This window comes from Corvus moneduloides, chromosome 5 (genome assembly GCF_009650955.1).
Source record: "Corvus moneduloides isolate bCorMon1 chromosome 5, bCorMon1.pri, whole genome shotgun sequence".
NCBI classification, from domain to species: domain Eukaryota; kingdom Metazoa; phylum Chordata; class Aves; order Passeriformes; family Corvidae; genus Corvus; species Corvus moneduloides.
The window spans coordinates 43,573,429-43,592,943 of NC_045480.1; the positions used below are offsets into that span (position 1 = coordinate 43,573,429).

Sequence of the window (19,515 nt, forward strand, 5' to 3'; positions counted from 1 at the left end):
ACAATAAAACCTGAAACAAGAGGAATCCATGCATCTTTCAACTGCATGAGTTTTAGGAATTGGGAAAATGCTAGGCTAGCAAGCCATCTAGTGACCATTCTAAGGCATCAATTTTACTGAAAGCTTAATTCTACCAAAGGACAAGTTACAGAATATTCCTCAATATTTACTATTTCTCAATGCATTCATATAAAAAATGGCAGAATAAGAAATAAATAAACTAGATGCTTTATGGAAATGTGCCTCCTCACACTGGGGTGGCAGGTTCTTTGCTGATGCTGGTTGCCTCTGGAGATCATCCAGTCCAGCCTCCAGCACAAAACTGGTCCCACTACAGCAGGCTGCTCAGGACCTTGGCCAATCAAGTATTAAAAATCTCTAAGAACAGAGCATCCACAAACACTCATAGCAACTTGTTCTAATAATTGATCATCTTTACAGTGAAAGGTTTTTTTCCCCTATGTCTAATTTTAATCTCCCATATTTCATCTCATGTCTGCTGGCCCTTGTCCTATCCCTGTGCATCTCTAAGAAAAGTCGTCATCAGTCCTCCCTGTACCCTCCCATTTGGATGATGAAAAGAGCAACAAGAACTCCTTCAGCCTTCTCTTCTCCAAGCTGAACAAATCCACTTCCCCTCAGCCTCTCCTTGTGCAGTGACATCCTCCAGCCTCCGACCATCTCAGTGTGACCTTCTGCACAACTCACAGAAGCACATCGATGTCTGTTTTCTTCTGGGTTTGGGAGAAGGGCACAAACCTGGATAAGGTATCCAGACAAGGTCCCACAAGTGCTACATAAAATTGCAAAATTACTTTTCCCAAGCTCCTGGCTATGCTCTTGTTATTTATAGTAGAGCCTGCAGGCAGTCTTATCTGCAGCACAGGCACATGTTTTCATAATGCTGACAAACGTTTTTACAGTGCTGAAAAATTTATTTCATAGAACGCATAGAAGCACAGAATGGTTGGGGTTGTCAGGGGCCTTAAGGATTCTCTGGTTCCAACCCCCCTGCCATGGGCAGGGACACCTTCCACTAGACCAGGTTGCTCAAAGCCCCTTCCAACTTGGCCTTCAAGACCTCCAGGGTCTTGAAGCTTCTCTGGGCAACTTGTTCCAGTGTCTCACCAGGCTCACAGTAAGGAATTTCTTCCTAACATCTAATCTAAACTACCTTCTGTCAGTTTAAAATCTTGTCCTATCCCTAAATGCCCTTATAAAAAGTCCTTCTTCATCCTTCCTATAAGCCCTTTTGTTCAAATTACAGGAAATCTACAGAAATTATATTCTCAAGATAGCACTGCATTAATATGGTCTAAAAACAAGACGTGCCTATTTAGCCTTGCCTTGATTTCATTGTCTCTTATTGAACTAAGCAACCACTAAGATATCTTGCTATTCACAATACTGTTATCTCCAAAGAAAAGGAAAAAACTGCTAAATGTGCCTTAAACAAAGCTGACTGGGCTAGGTGCCAGCAGTCAGCACTGTATAGCAATGCAAGACTTCAGGGATCACTATCTTGGCACATGTGACATCGGTTTTCACAACTGTGAAACACACTGAATTGTTCTGAGCAGGAGGCACAGGGCCCCCACAGTCAGGAACTGCCACCTCTCACAGGTAGGACTCCTACACAGATCTCCTTTTTTCTTAAAAAAAAATATTCAGATGGGAATTTGGGCAAAAATCTAGAACTCTCCAATGGTTTTCTGCCCTGTCTTATCTCCTGAGCAACTCTGAGCAACCAGTCATCCATGAGCAGTTTTCTTGAAAATTTCAATACAAGAGACTAAATCTCTCCAGAGCTGTACTTACACAGAGGGTTAAAACTAACTCCATGCTGGCTACATGATGAGCTCTTTTGCTTTTATCAACTTCAACACTTGGTGGAGCTTTACTCAAACTACTGCCTATACCCTAAATTTCCAGAACATCCAACTCACATAAAAAAGCATGAGTAATTGTCTGCAAGAGTATCTCAATTAAAATAAATAGTTGTCTGGAATGTCATCTACTACCCACTGACTATAGATAATGTAAGGAAACACATTTCTTCTACATGAAGATTAGCAAATTCTAGGGGTATGGTTTCAAGAGGATAAAGTCATCTCTTGGCTGCCTTCACTTTTAGTGTTGGGTTTGGGGGTTTTTTTTTGTCTATTTGTTTTGTTTTCTGTGTGGGGTTTGTGGGGGGTGGGTTTTTTTAGGTTGGATAATTAGCTGAATCCACTTATCAGGCAAAAGGAGAAGGCCCGGAGACTTGAAAAGGAATGGTGTAAATTGCAGGCACGAACAAGGAAATAGACCTACCTTTTCAGAAGCTATGAACCATAAACTCAACTCAGCCATGCCAAGAAGATCAGCTTCCTGAGCTGCTCATTACACAATTGCAGGACCACTTTTACTAGTGCAAGAAAAACAGTGGAAACAAGGGAAAGCAGACACAAGCACAGCAGCCCCTATTTAAGTGAGATCAAATAATGTGTAAGTGCAAACCTGTCTCTTCACATCTGCAGTGTATATTAACTTGTACACTACAGAGACAACATAAAAAACTCAGACTCTTAAAATTGGTTGCTAGCATTTTTAAGTCAGCATTCACTGTTGGTTCTGTAAAAACTGAGACAGGTTTCTCTTCCTTCCTGTTATTGATATAAATTAATTTTCCACTTGTCCAAATCTTATTTCACTTGGAGATCAATGTTGTGCAATGTTCAGGTTTAAAAAGGAAACACACAATAGGACAAGTTTAAAAGTTTGAATTGAAAGATGCATAAGCCTTTAACTCTCAAACTGTCTTTGTTTTTCCCAGTACTTACATTCATATTGCAGGTACAAATACTTAAAAAAAAAGTTTCTAAGATATGTCTCCATTTCTGCTCACCCTCTCTTGAAGAAGTTCCACAACTTGTTGTATACAATCATTCACATCACAGGAATCTGTTTTCAGCACAAGCTCTGGGGCTTCTGGTTTTTCATACTCAGAGTCAATCCCAGTAAAACCTACAGAACATAAGACAAAAATATTAGGTGACTTCTTCCAAAAGATGACTCCATTTTAACGCCATTCACAGACAGTTTTCTATACATAAACCAACACAACAGGCAAGAACATGGAGTTTTAGCTTCCTTAATACAGGATTTCTTAGGGAAGTCAGCAGGTTTTTTCTTTATCAGACACTTTGCTAATCATACTATCTGACTGCATCAAACTTCAGCATTCTGCAGTACATACATAGCACTTTTTTCTTGGTGAAGCTATTTGATTTTTACTGTGAATAAAGAAAAGAGCACTGACGGAAGAACTGTGCATATCAACCCAGAGTTAGTAATCCATCCACTGTCCTTCATTAGCAGCTGATTGCTGCTCTTAAAAAAAATAAAAGATGAAAAAATATTATGAACATCCAGTATATATGGACATTTACACTCATACCACCTAGCAGTACTCTGAAGTAAGGAATTTCAACACCTATTACATTAGTTTAGCTAATATACTCATCTCAAGGTAGCTGCTAATGTAAGATTGATGAGTGTGCTTATTATAGTTATAATAGCTGTCACAGACTGTACAAGCCACCGGTGACACTTGTTCTGGCCTACTTAGCTTGCAATCTGCTTTGAAATCATGGGGATTCTAACCACTCATGCATAAATGAGGAAAAATCAAGCCCAAAGGCAAAGTGTATAAGCACTACAGGTCAGATCTGCATCAGGAATATCAACTGGGCTTCAACAACTGAACAGCTGTGTCCCCCACAAGTGCAAATGCAAACAGCAGAACTCCAGTTTTTCACTTCAGATTTAAATACCCTCAGAATTAGTAGTTTAGCTCCTCAACTAAGAAAAATATCAATTACTGCAGTACCCCATGTGATAAAGGAGGCTGGTATCTTTTCCAAAACCTGTATCCTTTAGAAGGATCTGATTACCAGAGGAGTGGGAACAGCAGGCGAAGAAAGTGTCTCATTACCATTGCCAGAGAAAAAGAAGATAACAGTTGCTGACATGCCTCATGAACTGGCAAGGTCATTTAATTTGCATCCTTCATATATCAGATAGGTCATGAGATACAGCCACTGCTACACCAACTTGTAGCTTACTCAGGCACTGTTTACTTCTCTACCACTTCTACAGGAACACAATTCCATTATGGGGCTTGTAAAATTAAAAAAATACTAGGGATATTCTATGGCACAAATAAGCATTCTGTATAGAACTGTACCTTTGTATCATGTCAGGTCAAGCCACCTTGCTTTGATTTTGAACAAATCTTAGTTCAGCTTTATTTATTCCTGGTGTTACATGAAATATTCTGTAGTACTAGAAGTATCAAGCAAATAGTATGAGTGATAGTCAAGTATCACTCATATGGAATGTCTTAGATTTCTTCAATTTTATATCACTTTTGATTAACAGTGAATTCATACAGCATCTGCAAACTCCCCAAAAGTGATTAGTTTAAAAACTACTTTGCTACTAAACACAGATCTAGCTATCATCAGCCTCTGCAAACTACAATGTAACACAGAGCAAAGCAGCACTTGAAACAATACTTGCAATGTATGATTGCACAGCTGAGGTTTTTTTATTGCAGTTTATACTTAAATCTTGACCTGAGGGTGAGAATAGGAAATAATGTTCATGGGCACTAGAATAGAACACTGATTTAGAAGTAAAAGTTAGTATTTTTTGAAGTCTTCTTAATGGTCTTTACAGGTAGACAATAGCCTTACTTTACTTCTTGGAAGGAACTAGCAACTTTTTGGAAGAAACTAGCAACCAATGCAGTTCTTCAAAGACTTTAGAAAGAATCAGGCTCTTTTTTTACTAGTCAATGGACACACAAAGGAGACAGACTAATCCTCCATCATTACATGGTTTCTATTGCAACCTTTAATGTGCTCAAGGTTTTTCCTTGTGTGAGGTTAGCCACTTTTACCCTTTCATAGTCCTACACATTTAACTAGTCAGTTCCATGAGTTAGAAGTAAATTTCAATTTTCTTCTCAGTCCTGTCCTGCATCCATGCTCTTTTTAAGGGTGGTACACTCAGACTTGAGCACATCCACTTACATGGAGTCAGATTACACCAATGTTTCACTTATGCAGAAAGATGTGATTACATCTAGGCTCACCTTTAATTTCTCCAGCCCTGGCTTTCTTATAGAGTCCTTTAACATCCCTCTGCTCACAGACATGCAATGGAGCATCCACAAATACTTCAAAAAAAGGCAAACTTGCCCCTTCATGAATTCGTCTGGCATTATTACGATCCTGAAAGAAAACAGAAGAGAAATCCTAAAAGGTTGCCCCCACATATTGTTACTTGGTTTTGCCTTTGAAGTTCATTTTAAAGAAGCTGACAGCACAACGTAAGCAAGCTTTCAAAGTTGGAAAAAAGAAATGTGATTTGATTAACAGATGCCCTGCAAGCTATATCACTCTGGCTACAGTACATCACATGGTAAAAGCTGACAGGATGATGTGAGATATTTTACATTAAACTTGATATATTAGAAAAAACGGAACCAAACCCAGCCAGTAGAATGCAGGATTTTCTCTACCCATACATATATGTCTGAGGAATTACATCTGCCTAGCTGAGTACAGCCAGGAGGAGGTGTTACCTGCTGCTCCTGATACAACGACCCTTCTCTCCCAAGCACCAGTTTTCCCTACATTCCTTAAACTGACAAGACTTGTGTAGTCAAAATATTGTATTATTTGTATTATTTTATTTTTATTGTATTATTTTTATGGCTTGCCAAGCATTGGAACAATATTGGTGGCTTTCATTCAGAGAAAAAAAAAAAGCCTTCCAAAATCCACTAAAATCTTCTCTTACCAAATACTGTTTATTTTATTAGTTATTTTCCTCATATCTAGAGACTTCTGTTTTACTGTAGGATTTGAGTTCCCCAAATTATTATCAGAAGAACTGTTTGTACCACACTAACCAAAGAAACAACACATTCTCATGTCATGAAACACCTAGGCTTAAAGTCCCTGGGTCATTCTTCAAGATACTTGGGTGTTCACACACCCTTTTTGTCTCTCCCCTCCAGGTTCTCATGCACGGATGAAAACAGTCTTCACAAAACAATGTGAAAACGGATTTACGTTAATTTTCAGTATTACATAATATCATGTTGTATACACAGCATGAAATAAAGTAAAAAGAACCTACAAGCAATTAAAACACTTCTCCCTTAAGCCACCTGGTAAAAATAAAGCTCTCACCGTTCACTCACTAAAGGAAAAATTGCTTATAAAAACAATTTAACTGAGTCTTCAGGTTAAGTGTACACCTAGTCTTCATATTTATAAAGTACTGGAATCTACATGGATCAAACAAGATATTGCAATTTTAAGAGTCTTTCTTGGAACATCATTTGAGCTTGTTTGTAATATTAGAATAATAATTCTGTTTAATGGACTGAAGGATAGTTCCAGTTATAGAACTAATGTAAACATTTTATATTTAAGATTAGTATTTCTGTTTTGAGTAATCATCTCCATAAAGCACAAACATCACCAAAAAAAGCAAGTAAGTATTTAATTCTGGCTAAGTTCAGAAAGCGATTTCTGTAACTAGAATTCTCAGTGACATTTTGCATTTTGTATTTTCCCTACACTTCATCCAGAGGTTTTTCACACTTACCTGAGCATAAGGAGAGATGAAACTAGTAATGCACACCAAACCAGCATCTGCAAACAATTTAGCGACTTCAGCAATACGACGAACATTTTCTTCTCTATCTTCTGGTGTGAAACCCAGATTCTTATTAAGGCCTTGGCGAATATTGTCACCATCCAATGTGTAGCATGGAATACCATGGCATACTAAATACTCCTCCAGTGCCATGCTCACTGTAGTCTTCCCAGCACCAGATAGACCTAAAATATTCAATAATAATATGCTATCAGCATAGAAACAGGTCAAGTCAAATTGTAGTACATGCATATTATGAAAACTCCAAAGCGACAGGCATCAGCAGCAATGCCTTTTAGATAAGCTTACTTGGAATATAAGCCAAGTGGCTTTTATACAGATAATAGGTATAGAGAGAAAGGCACAAAGTTAAGTGTGCAATTTGAAGCAGGTAAGAGTTTGACCTTGAGCTCTGCTGCTGCTGCTTATAGAGACGGTGCACTTTCCCTAGTGCTACTGGCAATTATTACTACCTGAGCAAACTTAATTCAGAAACCAAACACAGTTACAATCTCACATTTATATAAGAGGAAGATGTCACATTGAAGTGAATTTCAGTCAACAAAAGAAATGGAATCAGGCCAAAATCACACTCTGTTCTTACTCCTTGCAGAATGACAGCACTGAATTAGACACCACTGACTCACTCAAGACTCACACACAGCAGTGATGCTCCACTAATCAGCGTGTGATAGCAACAAGAAAAGGAAATTGTACTATCAAACTCTGTTCTAATTTAGAATCCTTGGCAACAAACCTTTGCTGGCCCTAAAAAGTCCACTGTTCACTTTAATTTGGAAATTTATTTAAATTAGTTTTCCAGACTAGATTTCAGTTTATCTGGAGCACATGCTTCTGCTTATACCAATAAGTCAATTTGTAAGTGGAGCACAAACTCAGATCTTCATAAGATGAGATTTACCCTTTGAGTGAGAAAAAAAAAAAGGGGGTAATGGTAGTCTAAAAACAGTAGCACAACTGGGTGAAGAAAAATGTTTTTATTAGTGGTGATTAAGATTTATTTTAACTCTCAAAGAATGGAGAAAAACAAAAAAATCACACAAAACAGCAGCTTGGTGTTACTTCCAAGACATCTATCGCAAAGGATAGCAACCATTCCTAAGAAAACACAAAGTGCAGAAGAAACCTTGACAGCTTAAGATGTTCAGGGTAACTTAAAGAAAAGGAGTCATTGCATTGCTTCCTCTGGTGCCCATTAGCCAACTCAGTTTGCTAATCTCGCCCACCCACACACCCATGGGGTATTTTCCCTTTTTCTCCCTTTGTGTGTATGTGGGGAGGCTGTGCTAAGTTCAGTGATGATTTCCCAAGATGAATCAGCTCAGTGTTGAGTTGGGCAAGCAGTACAGTATGTGCAAGGCAAGAGAAGGAACACAAGGCAGGAAACAGAACAGTGTTCTTTTGGCAGCAATTAAGTACACCCCCATTATAGAAAATAGGCACAACAGTCCAAAATAAGATTTCATCAACTTCATCATTTGCTTCTCACTGATGCAGTCTTTGACTTGCTGTTTCTGTCCCCACATCTAGCTTGCTATTTGCTCAAACGCTCTAGCTTTTCACACATCATTTGGTCTGCAACATGTAATGAATTGCAGAAGTTAAGGTTATACATTAATGAATTTAAAAACAGTCTTGGAGCTGACAAGTCTTTGATATAACTTACACTCTAAAGATTGCATATTACTTTACACATGAAAGCAATGTTTTTCCGTATTTTTGCTACATTCCTCAGTTTTCTTTACTAGGACCCTCTAACTCAGCATTCATTAAAACAGAGCTCTCAAATAAAGGTTACCTTGAAAACTGAAAAGCGATCCCTGAAAGATCTTTCCATACACTCCCACTCTGTGAGTGCTGACAAAGTGAGAGAATCTTGGAGTGTACCAGAATTTCAGATTTTATTCTAACACCTATCAGAATTTTGAAACTCACATTTGCACAGCTCTAGAATGGTTAATATTGCTTACTTCAATGCCTACAGTCCTTTTCACCCTTTCACATTACTGCTCAAACACGTTCAATAACCTAGCTTCCCACACACATTCTTGATATTTTACCACCACCCTTCTTCCTGAAAAAAGAAGGAAATTGGGCGTTAAGATTACATTTGTTTAAAAAGAACATTGACTGGGAAATGTTGCCATATAGAGAATTGAGAAAACATTTTTATCATGACCTTTTTCAAAATTAGATTAATGAATTACCAGAAGAAACAGAAAGGCAGCCCACCAGATCATTCAAGCATTGACAGAGAGGCTGGAGCTATGTGATGGAAACAGGGAGAGAAAGGGCTCCATTCTTTTCCCAAAGAAATACATGACAGCAAGCCACTGTATCAAATCTCTTTGGAATGGCTCTCAGCAGTTTGTTATCAATGACTGCTTTACATTTCACACACGTTTAGTAACACTAGTGGAAACCAGTTGTACTGAATGTAGTTTCTCTAATACTCTGTGAAGATTTTTTATGTTGCAATGCAGCAGTGTTCTAAATGGTTTACAACCAATTAAATGACATATTTTGCTATATTTTTTTATTACCAGTTTTAACTAAAAGAAAACTTTAAGGGAAATATTTTAAAGCTTCCAAAAACTTTGAAAGATAGAACAAAAAAATTCCCTCACTGTTACAAAACAAAAAATATCTTCCAGAATGTATTTACCGCCTCTATTTACAAAAAAACCCCCACAGAGCTGATTTCAAAAATAACTCCCAGTATGCATTGCCTAAATATGCAATTGCTGTCCAAAGGCACGGGTTTATGTTGAAATTTTATTTCAAACCAAGGAGACAAGAACAATCCAAAGAGAAGAGGCTTTTACAGAAAAGACCTAGACGTACAGACTCTTAAAAAACGTTGCATTTCATTTCAAAATAGATAAAATGGACGGTACAAAGAGACAGAATTGGTTAAAACAAGGAGCAAGAAAAAAAAAAGGCAACACACACAAGGAAAACAAAAAGCCCCATACATTCCAAAACTCAACCAGAAGTAGCAGACAGTACCAAAAAACAACCCTCCCAGAGCACTGAACAAAACACATTTTTAAGTTACTATTTATCCCAAAGCAATTTCCTGCTAGTCTACCTAAAAATAGCAATAAAATTGCATCAAGGTCTTAGATTTCACAAACATTCAACTCTGCATGCAAAAAAGAGCTACAGCTAAGTAGCTTTTCAAAAGAGTACTAAAACAAAAGGATCCTCAGAAATCCATGGCCATACCTGTTAACCAGACTGTGCATCCACGAAAACCACTTCTTGTTCCTACCACTTGGCCTCTCTTATTCCTGCTGACATGATGAGCTTGGTAGGTAACATTGGTTGCCCTTTGCATTCCCTGTAAAAGAAGTCATTGATAAGTCTTTGACTGATACACTGTGAGTTGGCAAAGCAAACAAGTTCATTCACAGAGAAAGACTTGGAGACAGAAAAATGGAAGTAAAACCAATACCCATTCCATCAGCTCCAGCATGGACCAAAGGAGACACAGGAAATTAGAACAGTCACCCATAGCCAACCACATCCCTCGTGCTACTTCAAGCTTGGGACTGACAGGTTAATCAACTACTACTTTCAAATAAACCTTGTTTAAGAAAAATCAACTACAAAATAGACAGATGAACTGCTAGACCTTGACTTCTATCCAAGTAATTTTGGGGATCTGCTTAGTAGAGTACCATGGGATAAAGCCCTGAATGGAAACCCAAGAAAATGGGTTGATATTCAAGGATCACCTCCTCCAAGCTCAAGAGTGATGCATCCCAACAAAGAGGAGGTCAGGCAAAAAAGCCAGGAAACCTGCATAGATGAACAAGAAACTCCTGGACACAAACACAGAAAGGAATTCTACGGAGGGTGGAAGACTAGGGAAAAGGTGGGCCCTCTCTGAAAGGAAAAGGGACACATGGTTACCAGAGACATGGGGAAGGCTGAGACAGTCAATGACTTTTCTTGCCTCAGTCTTCACTGACAAGTGCTCCAGTCACACCACCCAAGTCGTGAAAGGCAAATGCAGGGACTGGGAGAATGAAGAACCACTGCCCACAGTAGGAGAAGACCAGGTTCAAGGCCATCTAAGGAGCCTGAAAGTGCACAGGTCCATGGGACCGGATGAGATGCATCTGTAGCTCCTTAGTGAACTGGTGGAGGATGTGGCTAAGCCACGATCCATCATATTTGAGGAGTCACAGCAGTCAGGTGATGTTGGAAAAAGAGGAACATAAGCCCATTTTTAAAAAGCAAAATAAGGAAGACCTGAGCAACTACAAACCCACCAGTCTCACTTCTCTGCCCACCAAGATCACGGAGCAGAAGTTCATAGAAACTAAGCCAAGACACACAGAAAGTAAGGAAGTGATTTGTGACATCCAACCTGGCTTCACTAAGGGCAAATCATGCCTGACAAATTTGGTGGCACTGGCTCTTTGGCTCATTTTTAACTCCTAAGAGGCCTTTTCATTGCAAACTACACACATCTCTCCCAATTTTCAGTTAAACAAGTGCTTTTATGTATGGCATCATCTGTCTCCAGACAAGACACAGTTATCATAGAGTCTAAATGTTTAAAGGAAGTACTATTTCAAGGAACTTTTTAAAGAATTTATTCTAAAATATGGGATATTTTTCCTATACTTTTAATTTAAACAAAGCTGGTTACAGAGTTTCTTAAAACTGCTCATCCTAATAACCTGCTCTACAAATATCTCCAGTAAGATGACATTGTTGTCAAACACATTTCACAATCTAAAGTCAGAGAGCCCACAGGAAGATCAGCCTTGGCTGATCTTCGACTTTAATGGTATCTGGCTATATTAATTTTGTTTGTGAAAGATCAAGACCTTAGATTGCCAGACCACGGATGAGCAATCAAACAAAAGAGAAGACTTTAAAAAAAGAGCAGGGGGCTGGGGGGTGAGGGATGAGAGGGATTAGTGGTATCTGTAATGCTGCTTTGGCTTCCCTTGCTTGCAAACATCTTGCACTATCTTCTCTTTCATCATTGTATCAGCGCCAGTTGAAAAAGAAAACATGCAGTATATTTAATATAAAAGAAAGTAGGGACTATATTCCTCTATGGAGTACTAGCAGAGAGCTGTTCATAGTTTCACAGAGAAACATCAAAAAGTAGAATTAACAAAAACATGGTATCTACTTGTGGATTCAAGGACTGCTGCTACATCATTCTTCTATTCAAAGGTTTATCTATAACTTAATTGGAAATAATGAATTTGTGCGATTGTATGTCCCCACTTCTATACATGACTAGGCTCATAGTTAATACAAACAGAAACTCAAGGTAAGAATCTATGTTCAGGTTTTAAATACAATACCTCTGTAATTCAGTGGTGATAGTTCAGCAACTAAAATTAGATGAATACTGAATACCAACTCAGAAGAAACCACCACCTGCAAACAGGTTATAACCATACAAAATGAAGTTAACCTAGCTGATCATGTTATCTTCAAATAATTTATCTCCTAAAACAAAGCTGTTTTGGGCACAAAGTCATTGCAATACAGCTGACTAAAACCAAAAGTCAAAAAGTCAGTCTTTCTTTTTATAGCAGGAACAATTATGCACTACATAAAATTGGAGATCTCAGTGAGCAAATGCACAAATTGTGAAGTTAAAACCAACAAAAATAATTGAAGTGCTTCAATTAAAAGATATATAGTGCATAATGAATGTACACAGCCATTCAAACTAATACAGTAATAGCTACATTCTCTCCCATTAATTCCAGTTGTACTGTATTGTACCAGGCACTGGATAAACAGCAGTCTCAAAGCACAAATCCCATGCCACTGTCTCAGTAAGCTCTCTTACATTAAGACATAAACCCACACATGCTTTGCTTTTGATGCCTGGCAACAAGACTATTATCAGACTCGAACATTGGAGGTCAAATGTCTCATCCAAGGAGACGTCTTCCAGTCCATATTCCATAAATTACATCAGTTTTCTCTCTTTTCCAGAACTAGGAAAGCAGTAATGAAACTACTCAGGCTATTATACTAGGTTTACAGAACACATCAAACCCCGAGGAAGCAGGCCAGAGGGATTCTTAAAATGATGAAAAAGACACAACTTTTATAAAAAAAAGTATGAATATCTACTTAGCAGAGATGAGGAATCACAGCAATGAGAAGACCAATTGACTGCTAGAGGACAAGGCACACAAGTGCAGAGGAGCAGCCAGCAAGCCGAGCAGAGGGACAATAATCCACCTGTACTTCAGAAGCAGGCATCTAAGACTAAAGGTTGAAGTGCTCAAAGAGTCTGCATGCTCTCAAAACATGCCTGCTGGTTACCAGCTGCCCCATTTTCTGTATCTGTGTGCAGGCATACAAACAAGACTGCTCAGTACTAATCCTGGCCAAATCCCCCTTATCTTCCGATAGAAAACTGCCTTTTAGAGAGGTGCTCTAAAAAGTTAATAATTTAGCAAGTCATTCCCTGCTGCTGTAAAAAAAAAAAAAAAAAAAAAAAAGTAGTTCCCTAATTATGTCCATTTCCCATCAAATAATTTGCTTCCATATGATTTGCCCACACCACCGAGCATAAAAAGCGGAACAAGCTGAACCACTGGATCTTCAACAACCCAGGCTTTTAACTACTATCCCTGACATACACCCTACTACAAATATTGATGTGGCACAAAAAAATACTCACTGGCACATATTGTTTGTGCTCTTAAATTATTTAGCCAGTCTTCAAATTCTTGTACATAAAATTTGATGACTATCAACAGATGAAATTAAATGGCCACCCAAAATGATACCAGACATAAAGAACAGTCATTTCCTTTTACACTATATCAAAGCATCTCTCACCTTGGAGATCTATATTAACAATGTTAAAAGAAATGAGACACAAGAAAACATGCTATAGAAAAACTCAATGTGATGAGCAAGTATTCTTTGAAGAAGCTATTTTAAAATTCTAAGCCTAATTACATTCACTATAGTAGTCCCTGCTGAAAGGACACGTTACATTTTTGTAAAGGGGCTAATGAAAAAGAAGGCATTAAACACCAAGGTTTCTCTGCTTTTTTTACAACCATTGCATATTTCCACTCCGACATCCCCACAAAAATGTGTCTTCCACCCTGCAACACACTGCTTCTGCATTAAGTAGACAAACACTGCATCTTAATATTTTCTCTCCTACTTCACCACATTAAACAGAAATAGTGCTTCAGTCCACTGTGTTTCATTATAGCAGTAATATCAGCTGAGAATGCTGACATATCCTTCCTTTCTCCTCCCCCACTATGCTGGTTTGTTTCTCTCATGAAATCAAAATTGCTCTAACAGGCAAACATCTTTGTATTGAAGTAAAAAAAAAGTGGTATTAAAGAAATCCTTTCATAGATGTGCACTGGAGAGCTGCAATGATAAAGAAGGAAGGGTAACTCTGCTGCTCACTTTTTCTGGCATGAAGGTAAATTTTAGCTTTGCAGGTGGTTAACCAAGGAAATTAATGACTACAGACATCCAGGAACCACAGCAACAAAAGAAAGAAAGATGATATGGGTCAAAAGGAAATACTAACTCTGTCAACTTCTCTACATACAGACTTCCTGAGATGACCCTTTTTTTTTTTCTTATCTTTCTTGATGTTTTGCCCAGTTACGCCTACATTTTTTTATTGCCAAAGCCAAATCAGACTATCAGTGCCAAACACCTTTGATGCAAGAACACAGACAGGCATCCAGATCACGGAAAGCAAACCCAAGTTGCAATGCCAATACCAAAAGAAAGCCAAAAGAAGAGATTATTGCTTAATTGTTCTATGGTTAACAGACAGATGGCATATACAGTGGCATAAGCTGAATTTATTCTTCATTACTTTCAAGTAACAATGAAATATTGTACTTCTAAATCAATATCAAATTTTAAGTTCTCACAAAGCGACACCTCTGGGGAAGGAAGTAAATCTTTCCATGGCAAGCAGACTCCCCAAGCTGCAGCACCAACTTGGGACAGCTTGAAGCTGGAAGTATCAGAAAACAACAGACATGGTTTCCATACAAACCATATATACCAAAGAAACTGCGACTAATTCCATATCCTTCTGCTCTAAGATGACAGTGTTGGTTTCCCCACGCTAAGAAGTCCCATAAGCTAGCAAAAGCAACACATGCAGCCCCCCTCTGAAGTGCAGTCTTAACTTTCAATGCCTTTCTCATTTCCCAGTCATAAGAGACGATCTTTAGGTCATTTGTTAACTTGCTCACCATGTGCCTCTTATAAACCAGGGACACCCTGATAACAACACATTTTTATGACATTTATTATTCAGCACTGATAACCAAATGAGTAGTTTTCTTTTTTTCCCTGCAAAGTGTTCTGCTCAACAACCAAACAGCAACTGAAGTGCATGGAGAACAGTGCCCATTTTTTTGACTACATACAAACACAAGCAAGGAAAACAAACATGGTCCCAACACAAAAATTCAGCTACCACAGAGGCTATAACCACATATTTATATGAGGTTTCAGGACCAAAAGATCTGTCAGGAATATCTTCCATTAGCTACTTTCTCAAATTCTGGTTTGAAAATCTGTGCTTTGATTTCGACAACTGCGCTTGGGAAAGAAGGGCAAACCCAGAAATTATATCTGAGCAATAATATCTTTTAATCTTTTAAAAACTTAACAATTCCCCCAATCCATATTCTGCCATAACCTACAGCATTACATTTTTTCCCACCTACAACAAGAATTCTTACTTGGATCCTTACAATTATTGCCCACTAGAAGGCAGTTTGTCATGGTGATACCGATACAATAAGGCACTTAAACACCTCCGCACAAAGCACCACCCGACCTGCCAAATTCATGCTCTCCTGCCACTGACACAGACCAGCTCCCCTTTGCCAGGTGCTCTAAAGCTGGGACAGTTTGAAAGATCACAGCAGCAGCAATCACCCAGAATCTCCTACAGTACTGTGGATACAAGCAATTCAGTGGTAAAGATATTATTAAGAAGTGTGTCTTTGCCTGCCACCTGCTGCAGTACCAGCATGACCAAAGGCAGAGACAGCTTATTGAACCAGTGCTGGAGGGGACTCACAGGCTGGCATCAGAGGGGACGGATAAAAAATGAAGTCAGAATTTGCTCCACTGAATATGCTCTCAGAAACAAGAACTGGAGCAAGGTCTCATTCGGAGCCACCTGCAAACTGACGCAACAGCTCAGTCGTGTTAGCCAAGCCACTCTAAAGAAAGTGTTCCACACATCTCCCTATCAAGCCAGTGTAATGGCAGTGTCTGTGGCTATGCTGTGCTCTGTAACTGGGGAGTTTGCTGTGCTCAGAGGTGGGCTTGGCAAGGGCACTTCCACAGACAGAGGTGTATTCTGAATAGCACTGGAAGCACAGAGAAATTCTGAAAGACAAGGCTCTGCCTACTCTCCTAGGGGCTGCCAATTCCACCAGGGTAAGTTGCTTTGACTTTGCTCTCAGCTGAACAGATGCAGAGCCAGTAGTGCCAGAACATTTGCCTGTGGAGCATGTGAATCAGTAGCATTTTTGTTCCTGGTGAAGCTTATTGGTTTATAAAAAGCATTTCAGTTGAGGTCTTCTGAAGAAAAAGGGAGAAGCGGAAGACTTCCTCTGCTTGCCACGTAGCATAGAGGGGGTTGCAAACCTCAACTGAACTCAGCAAACACTTAATGTCTGTTAAGGAATTTCCCTTGTTTGGACAAATCCATCTTGGTTTTGCTGATGACTAAGGAAATGATACAGAGTAACTTTTGCATACACTTTGTTAACCCCACACAGACATCGTCTATTCCACTAACTTCTAAACATTGGATTTTGCTTTTTCCTAGTGGAATTGAAAGAATGTAACCTACCGATTACTCTCTTACATAAACAAGTTTAAGCTTGTACACAGTGGAAGAGGCTTGGTCAGGCACAACATCTACCGAACAGTACGATACGAACTTCACTGTTTTTCAGGCAACAGCTGCTTTTATTTGGAGAGCTGTGGCCTGCACCACTCACAGCAAGACTTCAAAGACTGATATGCACTGCTACGTTCGTATCAAATGTTTTCTGGATCTTATGTCTTGCCTGTTTCAACTCAGCATTGATTGAAAGAAATCACGCTTTCATTTTTTTTCGCTTGCCTTGCATCATCAGAGGTATCAAATGTTCTCAAAGGCCTGCAATGTCTCTTCTAAATAGCTGCATTTTGGTCTCTGCTGTAAACCGATCTTCCCCCATCTTTATGAACAAGAATGAAGACTTTGGTTAGATTTTTTTAAGCCCCGTCTCGACAGTTTTCCACATAACACCCGCAACACAAAGAACCCCAGTCTTTGGCCAATCCAGGTTTATGAATGGCCACATTGTACATCACATTCTTCAGTCTTCCTTCTTCCAAAACTCTGGAAGCCGAGGGCTCACGGCGGAAGAGGCAGGGATGAAACCTCCAGACACGGGGTCCTCTCCAGAGGGGCTCCCTGCCCTTCCCCACAGGCGGCCCCGGGCGGGGAGCGCGGCACGGAGCCCCCCGTCCCGGCTCCCGCTGCCGCCCACTGCCACATCACCACGGCGCTCGGCCGCTTCTGCCTCCCCTCTCCTCTGCCCCCGCACGCCCACCTGCCCACCGGCGCACAGCCCGCCCGCTCACCCAGCTCGGCTCCCTGTTGCTCAGCTTGACTTTCTTGCACTGGCTCTCGGGCAGCTCCATGGCCGCAGGGCAGCGAGAAGAGGAGGAAGGGAAGGAGGACGCGCCTTCCCGACTGATGCTCGGTGCGGATGAAGCCGCTGCCGCCGAAGACCTGTACCGTCTGCGCACTCCCGCAACTCGGCCAAAGGTGGTGCAGGGAGGAGCCGCGGCCCGGCAGCCGCAGGGAGGGACGGACGGACGGAGGGAGGGAGGGAGAGAGGGAGAGAGGGAAGGACGGAGGGAGGCGGCTGAGAGGAGACAGAGCCACGGCAGCCCCGCCACGCGCCTGCGCCGCGCGGTGACGTGCGCGGGGAGGCGGCGGCCGCCACTTCCGCCGCCGCCGCTTCTGCTCCGGTGGCTTTCGGTGTCTGTGCCCGTGTCCCTGCCGCCCCCCGCGGCCCGGCCCTGCGCTCACGAAGGCAGCTCGCTTCGTTCAAGAGGACATAGTCCTAAGCGATAACGAGAGGAAATAGCCTGAAGCTGCACCACGGGAGGTGTAGGTTGGACATGAAGAGGAATTTCTTCACAGAAAGCGTGATGAGATACTACAATGGGCTGCCCAGGGGAGGGGATGAGTCACCGTCCCTGGAGGTGTTCAAGGAAGCAGTGGATGTGGCACTGGGTACCATGGTCTGGTTGACAAGGTGATGTTCGGTCACGGAGTGGATTCGATGACCCCAGAGGTCTTTCCCAGCCTCATTGATGGTGTGCTTCCCACCCGCTCTGCACTGCGGCGTTCCGCTCGGCCGGCATAGCGGAGACGTTCTCTCTTGAGTGTGGTCCTCCCCTCCACTTAATGCGCAGAGGACAGGCTGCTACGCCCCTCGGGAAAAGCTGGGGCCGGGGGAAGGTGCGAGGTGGCTGTCGCATTATTCTGTGACACAGATTTCCCCAACAAACAAAGTTCATCCCGTGCTGCGCTCTAGGAAATGTCTCTTACTGCGGATCTAGAACCAGAAGTTCTTGGGTTCTTATTTCCAGAATGGAACTGCTTTAGCAGTAGGGTGCTAATCTTAAGGTGGAGATGATGCCATGCTAACAGGAGTGGCGTTTACTATATAAATATTAGTCCATTTATAATAGTTCAAGAAAGGAAGTACTTTAGCACTTAAGTGTTATAGGTGGAAATGGTGCCGTAATCACAGGAATTGCATTTACTGTAAAAACGTTAGGCTGTTCAAAGTCTGGAGCGTATTTGTTCACTGACAGTTTAAACAGGAAATAAAAAGGTGTGGATCAATGTTTACTTCTGCTATATCAGAAAGACATCCTCCCCAAGAAACAAAGGTGTTGGCTTAAAAGCATGTATTGATATTCTGATTAAAAGCTTAAAATCCTTATGTGAAGTAGAAGATGTCTCTGAAATCAAGAAAAATAGTTAGAAATGCTCTCAGCCAATGTGAAGGTCTGATGGAATTAATACAACATAACTAAGAAATTCAAAAATTGCAGTTATTCATTTAGGCTTGACTGATAGTTATACCACATGTTGCCCTCCAAGTAACTGTTCAACAGATGGCCCCTGGCTGTATTGTGATCATGACAAACTGTGGGGTATGCCCAGCCACTGCCCTGGAGGGATGTCTGCTGAGATAAGGAGATTGAGCAATCTCCCAGCAGGACTCCCTGGAGTGACAGAACCAGGGCAAAATCTCCCATGCAATGCTCTCCCAAGCACGGAAAGAGACCCAGCACACTGCCGTGGAACAGTGAATTGAGAGTTTCCCCCTGTTGACTATTCAGTTATGTCTAGGAGCTGTCAAAGAGTTACTCTCTAAAATGACAAAATATATATTTGGATTTAATGCCTTGCAGGAGCAACAACTCCAAAATATCCACGAATTTCAGGATTGTCTTCAAAAAGGGAAATTACATAAAAATGGAGTTTTTTGTTAAAAAGGAAGTACTAGAATCTAGTACTAGGCAGCACAGGGACTAGTTAAAGAAGCTGTGTCAGATTCTGATATGAAGATTGGGGAAAAAACAGTCCTTGAGCACAGATGAAGTTTTAGGCAAAGCACTCTACAGCCACATAATACTCCTGAAGAAGGACTCTCAGCCCAGAGCAAATTGTACATATGGACACAC

At 40.6% G+C, this 19,515-nt stretch overlaps 1 protein-coding gene across 1 annotated transcript in view; it reads right to left on the minus strand.

Annotated features, from left to right (window-relative positions):
- The window catches only part of PAPSS1 (3'-phosphoadenosine 5'-phosphosulfate synthase 1), a 40,033-nt gene extending 22,339 nt beyond the window's left edge, over positions 1-17,694 (minus strand). Inside the window, exons 1-5 of the mRNA XM_032108862.1 lie at positions 17,389-17,694; positions 9,967-10,081; positions 6,667-6,902; positions 5,141-5,279; positions 2,888-3,006 (exon numbers count right to left, since the gene is read on the minus strand). Coding sequence (XP_031964753.1) covers positions 2,888-3,006; positions 5,141-5,279; positions 6,667-6,902; positions 9,967-10,081; positions 17,389-17,448 — 669 coding nt within the window. The 5' untranslated portion in view covers positions 17,449-17,694. The remainder of the gene's footprint in view (positions 1-2,887; positions 3,007-5,140; positions 5,280-6,666; positions 6,903-9,966; positions 10,082-17,388) is intronic.
- Positions 17,695-19,515: the final 1,821 nt, after the last annotated feature.